Source organism: Rhineura floridana, chromosome 6 (genome assembly GCF_030035675.1).
Source record: "Rhineura floridana isolate rRhiFlo1 chromosome 6, rRhiFlo1.hap2, whole genome shotgun sequence".
Lineage (NCBI taxonomy): Eukaryota > Metazoa > Chordata > Lepidosauria > Squamata > Rhineuridae > Rhineura > Rhineura floridana.
Genome location: NC_084485.1, coordinates 116,654,305 through 116,669,320, shown reverse-complemented (window position 1 = coordinate 116,669,320; position 15,016 = coordinate 116,654,305). Strand labels below are relative to the sequence as shown.

The 15,016-nt window shown below is 40.1% G+C and overlaps 1 protein-coding gene across 2 annotated transcripts in view; it reads left to right on the top strand.

Moving 5' to 3' along the window:
• The window catches only part of SELENOF (selenoprotein F), a 33,085-nt gene that overhangs the window by 449 nt on the left and 17,620 nt on the right, over positions 1-15,016 (top strand). Inside the window, exons 1-2 of one of the 2 annotated variants that reach the window (XM_061633564.1) lie at positions 707-909; positions 2,538-2,705. In XM_061633564.1, coding sequence (XP_061489548.1) covers positions 853-909; positions 2,538-2,705 — 225 coding nt within the window. In that variant the 5' untranslated portion in view covers positions 707-852. Of the gene's footprint in view, positions 1-706; positions 910-2,537; positions 2,706-15,016 lie in introns of those variants that run through there. The other variant, XM_061633563.1, reaches the window with a different exon arrangement.

Sequence of the window (15,016 nt, the reverse complement as noted above, 5' to 3'; positions counted from 1 at the left end):
CCTTTCTTACTTACTTACTTGGAGGGAAAATCCTGTTAAAATGTGTGGAATTTGTTGATGAGTAAACAAGCATAGGCTAGGGCTGCGTGTTTGTTTTTGCTCGTTTTCTGATCCTGTAAAGCCTACTTCGCCACCACATGTAAAAATTCCAGTGTGCAGGAGCGCTTGATTCAAAGAAACAATAATAACATCTATTAATCACTGTTTTATTTGGGCATTAGTCCCCTTTCCCCTCCGAAATTATTAGTCTTGCTGCGCATCATATATTGAAAAGATTATGCGGTTGCTCCTATGCAACTGTTGAAGCTGTCTGTTGATATCTAAAATGCATGCCATGAAAGCAAATTTTATTAGAATCAATAGAAGTTACTGATGCATAGTGGCTTAAGATTCAAAAATCTCAGTTAAGTTGTAAGGGCTGTAGAAGATCCGGGTTCAAAGCCACAAACCTCATGATTTCAGCCTAACCTATCATGCAGGACTGTTGTGAGTAGTGATGTGGGGTGGAAAATGCTTTATTTTTCTGCAGAACACTTTCATAAGTTTATTAGTAAAAATGAATGGATGCCAATTGTAAATATGATTTTGGGCAAGGTTGATAGTTTAAAAGTTTTTAGTGTTTTTTACTAAACTCTCTAGGGCACTGTACTTCAACTTTGGGTCCTCAGATGTTGTTGGACTACAACTCCTATCATTCTTGGTAATTGGCTAGCTGGCTGGAGTTGATGGGAGTTGGAGTCCAACAACATCTGGGGACCCAAGGTTGAAGAACAGTGCTCTAGGGGCATATGATTTTTTTCTAGAGTTGTTTCCAGAAAACCCACTTTACTGGTTATGAAAAAATAAAGGAGAATGGTGAAGATCATATATGGCTCACTCGACTGCACTGAGAACGTTTGGAACAAAAATGTAATAAATAAATGATTTTGTTTGGCATGTTTTGGACATTGGGTGTTTTTAAAGCTTCCTCTCCTTCCCTTCCTCCCCCACCCCATCATCAAGCAAACTGGTTTTGAAACTCTGGGCTCTGATGAGACTTGTAAAAGTTGCACAGTATTGCTGCTTGCTGTTGAAAACAGAAAAAGTTAAAAACAAAATGTAAATTTATAAGTGTTAAGTGTACTGTTCAATACAACGTTAACCAATCCTAAAAGGCTTACTGTAATATCACATAGGGTTTTTGAAGTAATGTTAAATAAAACATAATATTTTGACATCATCATATTTGGGTTATTACAGTGTGCTGTATGTGGGGCTGCCCTTGAGGCTGACCCAGAAGCTGCACCCAGAGCAAATTGTGGCTAGTGCAAAATGTGTCAATTGCTCACTGGAGTGGACTATCACCATTATATTGTGCTGCTACTGAAAGAATTGTACTGACTGCCAGTTAGCTTACCGGGCTTGGTGCTGGTAATGGTATACAAAGCCTTGTACAGCTTGGGACCAGGATACCTAAAAGATCACTTCATCCCCTACATACTCAGCTGATCACTGTGTTCTGCAGGAGAGGCCATCCTGCAGATATCATCCTATCAGGACATCCATTTTGCACAATGAGTGTGCTGTTGGTGTTTTAAACTTTTTATATTTATAATCGTTATAAAATGTGTTTATAAATATATATGCCATTCTTTTAATCTTTTATATATATATATATAACTGTTTTTATATGTTGCTATATTGTTATCGCTTAGGAATGTCTTGTGGGAAGCAGTTCAGAAATGAAATAAAACAGTAATGACATTAGTTTGGGCTACACCTTCCATCATGTATGTTGAATAGTCAAAAGCTGTATTTGGGGGCCTTTTTCCAAAATGTAATACTATGCAATCCTTTCTCTATTTTTGTAATACATAACTCAGTCCCCTTTCATAAAGTCATGCTTACTCAGAAGTAATCCCCATTGTGTTTAGCAGGGCTGTGGAGTTGGTACACCAAACCTTTGACTCCGACTCCTCTATTTTTCTACTCTCCAACTCTGACTCCACCCAAAATTGCTTACGACTCCATGACTCCAACTCTGACTCCACAGCCCTGGAAAGGGCTGTAAATGTCTTTTTAAATTGGAAGCTCTCATAGGAGCATTTTTATTGCTGCCTGAATATGCACTGATCTTGGCATCACAGCATTTGTCTTCATCTGGGTCCTGTGTCATACACTGACACACAAAATGTTTTCCATCCTGAGTTATGGTTAAATATTCAACTACAGCTGACTTCATGGGAAGCTTCTTTGACATTTTGAATTTATATTTTAAAAAATTTGTCAATCAAAATTTATTTTAAAGCCGGAGTCGGTACATTTCTACCGACTCCGACTCCCCCAAAATTGCTTCCGACTCCACAGTCCTGGTATGGCTTACTGCCTAATTTGCATTTAGGATTGCCATGTTAAATTACTACATTATATTGTGTTTATGACTTTATGAAATTTTCAGTGGTGTGAGAAACAGAACTCCTAAAAGAACTGTGCTACAGAAAGTGATGGTAGGTTTGTTACACTAAGTGATCTGTTGTGTAAATCTTAATTGCTTTTAGGTATCAGTATATGGAGTTGAATTATCATCAGAGGCTTGCAGAGAACTGGGCTTCTCTAGTAACTTGCTGTGCAATTCCTGTGATCTTCTTAGCCAGTTTGGCTTGAGCCAGCTAGATCCATTCTGCAGAAAGTGCTGTCAAGAAGAAGCTCAGTCTGAAACTAGAAAGGTAGGTTTAATAATTAAACTTAAATAACTGACCTAAAGCACTCTTTAAAGTTTGCTAACATGAAAGATTACCAGATTCAAAAATGTTTGCTTTTAATTGCATGATTGTAACTTTTTAGCAGCCGAATTTATTTGGGTTGTTGACATAGTTCTTCTGTTAATGATATCTCTGCTGCTGGTGATTCCCCTAAGTCTTGAATGTCGTGACTCTGTCTTCTGTGTGCTTTCTGCATATTGAGAGATTGGGGTATTTTAGATATTTGAGTAGAAAGGACAATTATTTAGGAAAAATATGAGCGGCTTCACAAATGCAGAAACGTTAAAGGCATATTACTCTCCTTTGGTAGAGAGCCAGCATGGCGTAGCGGTTAGAGTGTTGGACTATGACCTGGGAGACCAGGGTTTGAATCCCCACACAGCCATGAAGCTCACTGGGTGACCTTGGGCCAGTCACTGCCTCTCAACCTCAGAGGAAGGCAATGGTAACCCCCCTTTGAATACCGCTTACCATGAAAACCCCATTCATATAGTCGCCATAAGTCGGGATCGACTTGAAGGCAGTTCATTTCCATTTTTTTCCACTCTCCTTTGGTAAAAGGGTTTGCTAATATAATATTTTCTTTAAAATAAAATTATTCTTAACTTATAAATTGCCAGGATGGGTGGGGAACCTCAGGCCCAGGTGCCAAATGCGACTCTCCAGACCTCTCTATCTGGCCCTTGAGCGACTCTCCCCAGGCAATATCCCCTCCATGGCCACAACCCTCATTAGCCCTTCATATGCTACCATCCTGGAGTGTTTGACTGGCTGGAATACGTCCTTGAACTCTGATAATGCCTCTTGGTTTTTTGCATGGAGGATAGCGACTGGTGTGTGTGAATGTGTGGGAACTGGTTTACTCTACAAAGGTAAAATTTGCATTAATTGCTTCCCCCATTTTTGCCTCTGGCCCAGCCTACCACTCTTAAAATTTCCCAGATGGGAATGCGGTTGATCTGAAAAAGTTTCCCTGCCTCTGTTTTAAACCAATTGATCTTTAGTTCTTTAAAAATGATATTGTCTTAAACTTTTATACCTCAGGATAGAAGTTGAGCGAACTGTGTTTATTAATATATGCTGTTTTTATTTATTTATTTATTTATTTATTGCACTTGTATACCGCCCCATAGCCAAAGCTCTCTGGGTGGTTTACAGCAATCAAAAACATTAAAACAAATATACAATTTAAGACACATATTTTAAAAACAATTTAAAACACAATTTTAAAATTTAAAACAATATAAAAACCATTTAAAACACATGCTAAAATGCCTGGGAGAAGAGGAAAGTCTTGACCTGGTGCCGAAAAGATAACAGTGTTGGTGCCAGGCACACCTTGTCAGGAAGATCATTCCATAATTTGGGGGCCACCAATGAAAAGGCCCTCTCCCTTGTTGTCACCCTCCGAGCTTCCCTTGGAGTAGGCACCCGGAGGAGGGCCTTTGATCTTGAACGTAGTGTACGGGTTGATTTGTATTGGGAGAGGCGTTCCATCAGGTATTGTGGTCCCAAGCCGTGTAAGGCTTTATAGGTCAAAACCAGCACCTTGAATTGAGCTCGGAAACATACAAGCAGCCAATGCAAGTGGGCCAGAATGAGTTTTATATGTTCAAACTGTCTGGTCCCTGTTACCAATCTGGCCGCTGCATTTTGCACAAGCTGCAGTTTCCAAACCGTCTTCAAAGGCAGCCCCACGTAGAGTGCATTGCAGTAATCTAATTTGGAGGTTACCAGAGCATGGACAACTGAAGCCAGGTTATCCCTGTCCAGATAGGGACATAGTTGGGCCACCAACCGAAGTTGGTAGAAGGCACTCCGTGCCACTGAGGCTACCTGAGCCTCAAGTGACAGAGATGGTTCTAGGAGAGCACCCAAGCTTAAGTTCTTAAGTTTTTAACTTAAAAAGAGCTCTGCTGGATCAGGCTAAAGGCCGATCTAATCCGATAGCCTGTTTCCTCCATTGTCCAACCATATGCCTATAGGAAGCAGGATGTGAGAGCAGTAGCTCTCTCCCACTCTTTGCAAACAAGTGGTAGGCAAAGGCATGGATCCTGAAGGTAGTGTATAATCATTATGCCTAGAAGCCATTGATAGCTTTATCGCCGATGAATTTGCCTCTTCCCCTTTTAAAGCCTTCCAGTTTGACACGCATCACCACATCTTGTGGTTGTGAATTCCATAGTTTAACTATGTCCTATGTGAATAAATGCTTCCTTTTTCCTGTCCTGAATCTTCTACCCTTCAGTTTAACAGGATGACCTCGAGGCTGTAGTAGTATATGAGAGGGAGAAAAATTTTGTCCACTTTCTCTACACCATGCATAATTTTCTACACCTCTGTCCTGTTCCCTTTACTCACCTTTTCTCTAAACTAAAAAGTCCCAAATATTGTAATCTTTCCTCATAGGGGAAGTTGCTCTAGCTCCCTGGTCATTTTTCTTGCCTTCTTCAGCATTTTTTCCCTGTCTCTACAATATCCCTTTTGAGGTGTAATGATCAGAACTGGACACAATAATTCCAAATCTGGTCACTTCATACATTTGTATAAAGGCATTATGATGTTGGCAGTTTTATGCATTGTACAAGATGTGAAGAGCTTTGTTCCCTTTGTACCTTTTCATATTTTTTAATATAAGTTGAGCCAAGTGAGGCTCCAACTTTGGCACAGAATGAAATGCTCTGAGTTACTGTGCTTGTTGGCCTCAATCCAGATATATAATTGCATTCAGCAATATACAGACACCATGATATAATGGCTGGAATGCTAATTCTCATCCACTTTGAAACACAGATGGGAATGTACGTTCTCATCCATGTGGTATAGTGTAATGAAGGCTCCATCAGATGCTTTGCATCCAAATGTGTATTGCAGTTTAAGTGCATATATGATATGTGTCCACAATCAGTCTGCATATAGAAATGCAGCAATGGAATCTTTGCACAGAGGTTGACGTCCCTGCATATACATCCTGTACTGGATTGACCAAGCAATTTTTGTCAGGAGATGTAGTGTCTGAAAGGATAGTGTTGTTTGGGCTAATTCCTGCAAGATAATAAACTTAGTAGCAGTAGTAGCAGTAGTAGTAGTAGTGATTTTATATACCACTTATATGCCAAGATGGCTTCTAAGTGGTTCACAACCATAAAATATATACATAATTGAAATACACAATTCAATCACACCATTAAAACATCCTCATTTAAAATATGCAATAAAGCAAAACAATTAAAAAGCATGATACTGTGGTATCAAACCAAATACCATTAATTTAAGATATTCAGATGTTAGCATTCACATTGCAGGAAGCAAATGGGGAGAAGGATGGGAGGGTGCAGAAGACACATACCCTCAGATGCCAGCTTCTGTCACCAACCCAGATCACTCCAACAGCAAACTGGGGCTGCCCCTTCACAAACCAAAAATGGCATAGGACTTGGACTCAGAGATATATGCCCTTTTAAGTCCAGTTCTCCACCTTGCTGTCACCAATGGCAAAGTACAGCTGCTCCTTGGCTAATAAAGAAAAAAATAACACAATGCAAATGGAAGAGGAGTAGAACTCAGCAAGAAAGAATGTTTAAATGCCACAATAATTGCATCCCCCCATGGATTTTAAAATATGCTCCTCTTATATGTATTGTCATTTAATCACTTAGCTGTATGTATATTTGTGTGTCTTCCCTACCTCCACCCCAGTTTATTCCCATTGCAAATCAACAACATAGCTTTGTAAAAGACTAACCTGCTATTTTTAGTAGACTTGTTCTCAATATTCATTATGTGGAGAGTGCCTTGTGGGTATTCCTCTTGATTCAGAGAAGGTCTTCAATCAAGTGCCCTTGAATTGTATGCTCGGTGTTTCAGAAATTCTCTGCTTCAGGGAGCAAAATTTATTATCAAGAACCTATTTATAGAGACTTCAGAGTTGCATTACTTACGAATGGGAGCTTCTCTGAATATTTTATCTTTAAAAGTGGCATGAGTCAGGACTGTTTCCTACCTTCATTATTTTTAAGAATTGAGTCCTCACAGTTTTTATCAAACAAATGTCCATAGATGACAGAAATATTGGCCTTTGTGTTTGTTCTGTTGTTGCTTTCTATCCAAGTGCCTTCACTTATTTTAATTCTGGATGTCCGACACATAACCACAATCTGATATCAAGTTATTCCAGGTGAATAATATTAACTGGTTAGTGTCTAATATAGTTTGGTATAATTTTCGGAAATCCTATTTTATCTGTATTTACGCATTAATTACTCATCAACTTTTTTTAATCTGGCGCCACCTATTCCATTCCAGAACAGCATGCATGGTGGTGTTTCAGACACCAGATCTTGGCTAGAATCACTGTATTGTTGGGGACAACTTCAACTCTTTATTTATTTATTTATTTATTTATTTATTTATTTGTATCCCGCCCTTCCTCCCAGCAGGAGCCCAGGGTGGCAAACAAAGCACTAAAACACTTTAAAACATCATAAAAACAGATCTTAAAATACATTAAAACAAAACAGCATTAAAAACATTTAAAAAACAACCTTAAAAAAGGATTAAAAACATTATTAAAAAGCATATTAAACAATTCTGATACAGATGCAGACTTGGATTGGTCTCAACCTAAAAGGCTTGTTGAAAGAGGAAAGTCTTCAAAAGGCGCCAAAAAGATAGCCTGCCTAATATTCAAAGGGAGGGAATTCCACAGGGTAGGTGCTGCCACACTAAAGGTCCGTTTCCTATATTGTGCAGAACTCATACAGCTTAAGTTGTGTCTTATTACTGAGTTTGTCAACAAAGCTCCTGGCTTAGGCGTTGTTTTGGTTAGAAATAAGAATTAAGATTGTGCAAGCATTAATCGGTACTTATTCATCCCTTGTTACCAGAGGCATGCAAATTCATCTGCCATACTTCATGGCAAGCATGCCTGTCTTCTCTGTTGACCACCTCCAAGGTTCAGTGCAGCAGGGGCAGAGATTTCTTTTGTCCTGTCCCCCCTCAGTAATACTATGGAAGCCCATTTCATTGAGTACTGCATGCACATTGGAACTTGCTTACAAAAAAGTGTCAGAACATGGGCACTGATATAAAGTCATTCGCATTTCCTATGCTAACTGACAAATAATTATCATGGACACAATTGTTTTTGTTCTACCAGGACGGACACTGGTATTTTCCTTTAACAGGAAAACTCTCCTAACAGATCTGTGATTATATGCCAGGGAGGAAACAGAGCTTGGGGTGGAATTAAACATTCAGCAGCAAATGTAGGATTCTCAGTTGTCTGTTTCCAGTGTGCAAAGTGTGGTGGTGACAACTTGCAGGGCAGTTGGTGTTTAACCCTTCCCTTGCTCACCGCCCTCTTTACCATGGCTGCTTTTTCTCACTTGACTCAGGAAATCTATTATGGAGCCAAGCTTGGGGAGCAGTAGTCCAAGAGTAGGGCTGAGGAACTGTTTTCTGCAGAGGGCCACATTCGCTTGGGGGGGGGTAATCTATCAAGATCTGGATACCAGTGATGGGCGAAGCCAGAGCCAAAAGTAGGTGGGGCCATTCCCTTTCTTTCCCTCTTTCTGTCATTTCCTTTTCAATCTTCTCTTCCTCCCCACCTAGAGAGCCACCAGTCTCTCTTGCCAAAGGTCTGAACTGATTGCTTGTAGGATTTTTTTGTACCTCCCACTTTCCTTTTCTTCCTCATAGCTCCTCCTACCTGCATAAAATTAGGTCAGTTAGCTCACCTCTGTTCTTCTCCTACCCACCACATCTCTCTGCCAGATAAGCGATCCTCCATTACACATCAGGGGCAAACTTGGAACTGGAAATTGCCACCAAATACTTTTGCCCTGACTAAATCCAGGAGCATATTAGGAAATGTTGAAAGAATAAATCAGGGTTGCAGCAAAGATAGCAATGGCACTTTGTTCCAGAGAACAGCATGCTTTATACATTGTAAACAGTCAAGACCACAAGATTGATCAAAACAGATGGCAGAGAGGATGCAAGTGCGTTTCTGATGCCCCTTCACACTTGCTAACTCCTGTGCCCTTCTGGGTTGGTCTTTCATTCTACTCTGTAGGCTGTGTTTTAAGAATGTTGTAAAACAAATCACACTTGACTTGAAAGAGGCCTTGTTAAGTGCTAATTCAAGAAGTTGGTGATAGGAGATTAGGCTGGTCAGGGCATGCATCAAGAGAGTAACAAGCATAATTAACACACTTACAAATTGGGTAAGAGAGGGTATTTCTTAAATAGTCCATTTTTTATTGTGACTATCACTAAAGTAGCTCCTTAAATGGGCTTTCAGTAATTTATCAAATACTCAAGCACACCCAATGGTGTGTGAACTGTTTAAAGGTCACTCAACAACTGCAGTTTCTCTGCAGTGACCTCAGTGGATGACATGGTTCTTGCCTCCAGGAAGTAACTCTAAATGTGAGTTGAAGACCATCCTTGGGCCCCAGTAGTCAGTCTACCAAACATTAAATAGCCACTTGTGGATCACTATAATTTATTTATGTTAAACATTTATATTGTCCTTCAGTCATATTGACCATCGCTTCCCATGACCCTGGTGCCACCCTTGTTAAGAGAGCTAATATGACATTCTCACCAACTCTTACCTTAGTGTGGTCGTCTTCTCTTTCTGCAGTCACCCCTCACAATAGCTTCAGAGTTGATAGATGGAGTACCTGGGGTGAACCTGCCCAGAAGAGCTTCAGCTTCTTCACAATACCCCAGAAGGACTTTAAATATAGATATATTTTAGGTTTACTATTTTTCTGTGTGTAAATAAATTCACAAATTAGATAACAACATATCAATAATTTAACAACAAATAATTAAAATCAAGAGTTGGCTAGAAATATGTGAAGCAGCAGAATAAAATCACTCAATATTAAGGGGGAAAAAGTCTTGGCCACAGCCGTAAAACCAATCAAAAAGCCTTTCATCTTTGATTTGGTACCTGAAACATAAGAGTGAAGGTGCCAGGTGACTCTCCCTGGGAAAAGAGTTCCATAAACAGGCTGCCATCACCGAAAAAGCCATTTCCCCAGTTACAATTTGCCTTGCCTCTGAAAGCAGGGGAATGTGAGGGTCTTGTGATGCCTTTCTCAGGCATATTCTAAAGAAGGTAGTCCTTTGGGTACTCTGGTTCCAAGGCATATAGGGCTTTAACAGTCAGAACCGACACTTTCATTGATGCCTGGAAATGGATAGGAAGCAAGTGGAGCTATTTCAGCACTGGCAAGATATGTGGCCAGTACTGGTCAGTTATCTAACCACTGCATTCTGCTCTGGTTGAAGTTGTTGAGAAGTTTCCAAACGCAACACCATCTAGCAGTGATTGAGGAGAAACTGCAGCTGGTGCATCATCCTTGGGTTATGCCACAGATCATATTTGCACATCCAGTGATGAGGCTTTATCTAACAGTACCCTTGGCTGTGAACCTGAGCCTTACAGGAAAGCACAGTCCCATCCAGAACAGGTTACACACCAGCTTCCTGATCAGTTGTGGTTTGAGTTTCAGTTTGTTGGCCCTCATCTAACCCGTTACTGACACAAGACACCTTTTTAGAATGTCCAGTGCCTCACCTGAATTAGATGAAAAGAAATAGAATTGAGAAATTGTCAGGGTGCAGAGCAAGAATAACCTTCCAGCACAGTCTTCTTAAAACAATCTGTCAGGTAGGACTAGAACTATGGGAGCACAGTGCCCCTGATACCCAACCTGGACGGACAGATCAGAGATCCAGAGAATTAGCCATTTTCAATAATGAGAATAAACTTCCAGCATGATCACTTCCATGAAATGGCATCTAATTATGAAATTGTCAGATCTCTTTGGGCTGGGTAAAGCAACCACTGCAGATGAAGTCTCCCATGAGCTAGAGGGCCATATCTAACTTGCATATTTTATTTACGCAAGCATTACATAATTTGCATAACAGCTGCATGAACGTGGAATACAGTAGGGCACAGCAGGTGGACATAGTGTTCTACTTCTCCAGTGCCTCTAGTGTAGTTTCTGATGTGATTCCTTAGATGCTCTCAATGTGCTTTTTAGTTAATTGTTTGCCCAGAAATTTAGTTTGCCCAGAAATGAGTTCGCTGAGGGAGAAGTTTTAAATATGTGTTTTATATGTGTGTTGTATCAGCTTCATATAAGTCTAGGAGTGAACACAGTTTCCAGTACTGAAAGCCACATTCAGGAGAATTCCTTGAAGGCTGAGCATTTTTTTCTGCAATCATAGGGATTGGAAGGGAATAGATAATATTACTCTTGTGTTTACAGTTTTAAGGAAGAAACCCTCAACATTTTACAATTATTTTTAAAAGCTGTGTGTGTGTGTGTGTCTTGTCTGCAGACCCACATTCTAAAAGAGACAAAAGTTGCAGAAGGAGAGTATGAATTTGGTTTGGGTTTCAAACAAAAATGTAGAGTCCTTGAACTGCTTCTTTGTCTGCTGCTTGAGTCTTAACCCCTACACTAACGACACTTGGTAGTTCTTGGAAGAATTTTTTTTCTTTTTTTTTCAGGTCTGCCTAAGTGATGTTTGTCAGGCTGGGGGGGGTGAGAAAGGGGCAGGGCTTGGGGAGAGTGTCATGAGACCTGAGGTGCCATCGGGAACACTTTTTGGTTGGCAGGCTAGGGAGGGAGGCTGAGACACTGGAACAGAGGCCCCTCCCCATTCCGGCAGTTCTGGATGTAGAGTCATTCATGGCTGTTTCCTTCCTTCTGTGGAGAGGAGAGTAACATCAGGTTCTAGGGAGGGCACTGACCATCTGCTTGGGGTGGATAAACAGGAGTTGGAAGGAGAAACATCTCAGACAATAAGAACAGATCCACCCGCCTAGACATAGGGCCGGCCCATCTACAAGATCGACATTCCCACAGGATATGGGAATCTCACAAGTAGGCTTGGCACACCTCGACTTTAAAATCTTGGGCATGGGACTTTGTTAAGTCAACTCCATAGCTCCCGTGCAGTTTTGAACATCTTGCTCTGTTCCTGAACTCTTGAACTTTGTCTCCTGCTCTCACCCTGGCTCGTCCTGTCACCCTATCTCCTGATAAGAGATTTGGGGCTGCTATAACTCTGTGCCTGCTACTAAATCGGTACTGTTACTTTGCTTCAATAAAGATCTCCTTACTTCCACATAAAAGTCTCTGTCGTCATGTCTTGGGCGGGAGTCAGGACAGACAGAAAAGTCTGGTAGCCCTGATTAGGCCCGTGGGCTGGAGGTCCCTTTCTTTCTTTCTTTCTTTCTTTCTTTCTTTCTTTCTTTCTTTCTTTCTTTCTTTCTTTCTTTCTTTCTTTCTTTCTTTCTTTCCAGATGCTAAATTAAATCAGTTTCTAACCTAGTGACTAAATCTGAACAATTCTAAATATGTTTACTTCAAACAGAGCTTGGAAAAGTTACTTTTTTGAACTACAACTCCCATCAGCCCCAGCCAGTGGCCATGCTGGCTAGGGTGATGGGAGTTGTAGTTTTAAAAAGTAACTTTTCCAAGCTCTGACTTCAAAGTAAGTTCCACCTAGTTAAATGGAACATCTTTCCTGGTGTCTCTGCTTGGCTTGCAGCTTATGATTGTGTTTAGGGCTTAAATTGTACATAATGTTGGTTCACACAACACTCTAAGCCAAACCTTGGCTTAGCAAGAAGATAGAGGAACTCACAGCTGCTTTGGTCTTCCCTAGTCAATCCTTTCTGTTGCTGCACTAAGCTAAGCCGCAGTTTGGCTGCAGCTTGTGGTTAGTGAGGTGAGAGCTTAACCATAAGTCCCAGTTCAGATGACACACTATGTCATCTGAACTATGTCATCTACAGCAGCAGAAAGCTCATAGTGGCTTTCAGCTATAAATCTTTTTGATAAATGAAATCCTCCAACGATTTTGAGAAATAGTTGAAAATAACTAATATTTGAAGACATTATTTGACCATGATTAGAAATTAAGTTTTTTAAATAGGAAAAAAATGTGTATTTATTTAAACTATTTTTTGCCCACTCTTCATTGCCAAGCAATCCCAGGGTGGGCTACAATAAAACAATTTAAAACCACCACCACAATATAATACCATAAAAACAATTATACCGCTGAGATAGCAGCAAAAGTAGGCTTCACAGCCTAATGTTAACTATTATTAAGTTAAATTTGTAAGACTAACAAGAAAATAGAAGTCTTTTAAACCTAAAGCAAGATTCACCATACTTGCTATTATAAATAATTTTGATGACAGCCCTCAGGGATGTCTGCAGGTTGAAGGCCCATCCACACTGTAATTCAGTAATCGCTCTCTTTTTGTAAATTGACCATATATACCCCAATCTAGAGATCCATGCAAAGCAGATATCCATGCAAGGAAGCATGCTTCCTCACACATGTTTTGTGTGGAACTACAGGTATAAATCACATGCATATTTGAATGTGTCACTCCATATTCTTGTACATATTCTAGCTGAAGGTAAATGCCATTTTTACACATGATTTGAAAAATGGAAATGGACTGCCTTCAAGTCGATTTATGGCGACCCTATGAATAGGGTTTTCATGCTAAGTGGTATTCAGAGGTGGTTTACCATTGCCTTCCTTTGAGGCTGAGAGGCAGTGACTGGCCCAAGGTCACCCAGTGAGCTTCATGGCTATGTGGGGATTCAAACCCTGGTCTCCCAGGTCATAGTCCAACACCTTAACCACTACACCACACTGGCTGTCGAGATACATTTAAGCCAGATTAAAGCACTGGAGTTTTGTGACTTCTGTAAGTACTAGCAGTTTTCCACTGATGTAAGTGAAGGCAAGATTTTACCCTCTTTGTTTCAACTAAAGTGTCCTGGAAAAGCAAACGAGAAATCTTCCACTAGTTGTGCAATAGCAGCTTGCAAAGAAGAAAATATTATGGTAACAATAAACAGTTAACAAAGAATTGTCTTCACACAGGTAAATTTGCACCAAACAGTGCACTTGACTACTTTCAGTGTACTGAATTCCTGTATCCAATTTCAGACTAATTCAGAAGCTTGCTTTAGCAGCATTACTTTAGACAGCTGCACATTGTAAGCCTTAGCCTCACCAGTGCAGAATGTGCTGGTTTCTGAAACACGGAGAGATGAAATGGAGGCAAAGGTAACTGTGCATGAAATTGTAGTAGCAGAAGGTAGAAGAAATTGCCAACATTTTGCAGTTGCTGAAAATAGCTGCATCTAGGAGTGTCTGTCACGCTATATCATCTGATTGTATCTAAGAAGCATGTGTCCTTAATTTCAGGTAAATATGATTGTTAGCAGGAGCTGAATGCTCCTAAATTTTGATTATGAATTATACTAAAGCTGCATATAAAAATTCATAGTACTCCTAAAACTGAAATATTTTTAGCAAAGATGTTATATACTATTGACAGTAGCATCTATTCTTTACTAAATTACTACTTTTTGTTTTTTAAAAAACTGATTTTCACTGAAAAAAGCAACTATCTAAATATGTGCCAAGTCAAATTTTCAAAATTGTGTGTGTTTTCTGATTGATGTCTTTGTTGTTGCTAGCTCCACATTCATGGATGGGGGAGAAGAACATAAGGACATCATCTGTATTTCTTTTAGATCAACAGTCCTAGCAGAGCTTTCTAGGGAAGGACCATAGCTAAGCTGAGAATCATTGGCTGCATTTGGACAGCCTAATAAATGACATCTGTGGTGCATGGCACCCACCCTGGTTCACATGCAGTCCCCCTCCATCTCTTCCAGCACAGCTGGTTAAATTGAAATAATCCAGATTAAGCCATGGTTTATGAAACTGGTGTGTTTCAACAAACTGTAATTAGTGTAAACTACAGCATAGGGCTCAGGCATGTGGGTATGTCTCTCAGGATTGGGAAATCAGAAGCAAAATTATCTGATGTAAGGATCCCTCGAGTTGATCTAGGTGAGCCAACATGCTGCTCATAAGGGCCCATGACTTAATACTTGATGGACTACTGCAGAGTAGCTGCTGCTATTCTATTGTAAATTTATATCCAGGTTGGCAATATACTGTTAATACTAGTGATTAGCAATTCTGCAGGCTTCTAAATTGAATGGGGAGCCTTCAGTATTTAGAGAGGATAGCAATGGGGGGGGTGGAAGACTTTAGCATGAGTTACATGTGTAGGTTTTACACATGAACAACATGTCCCAGATGAACTAAGATATAAGCGCCCCATTTTTTAGCACAGTGTTTTTTCAACCTACACTATTCATCTCCTAAAGAATTGTCTCTAAGTGGCATCATACCAT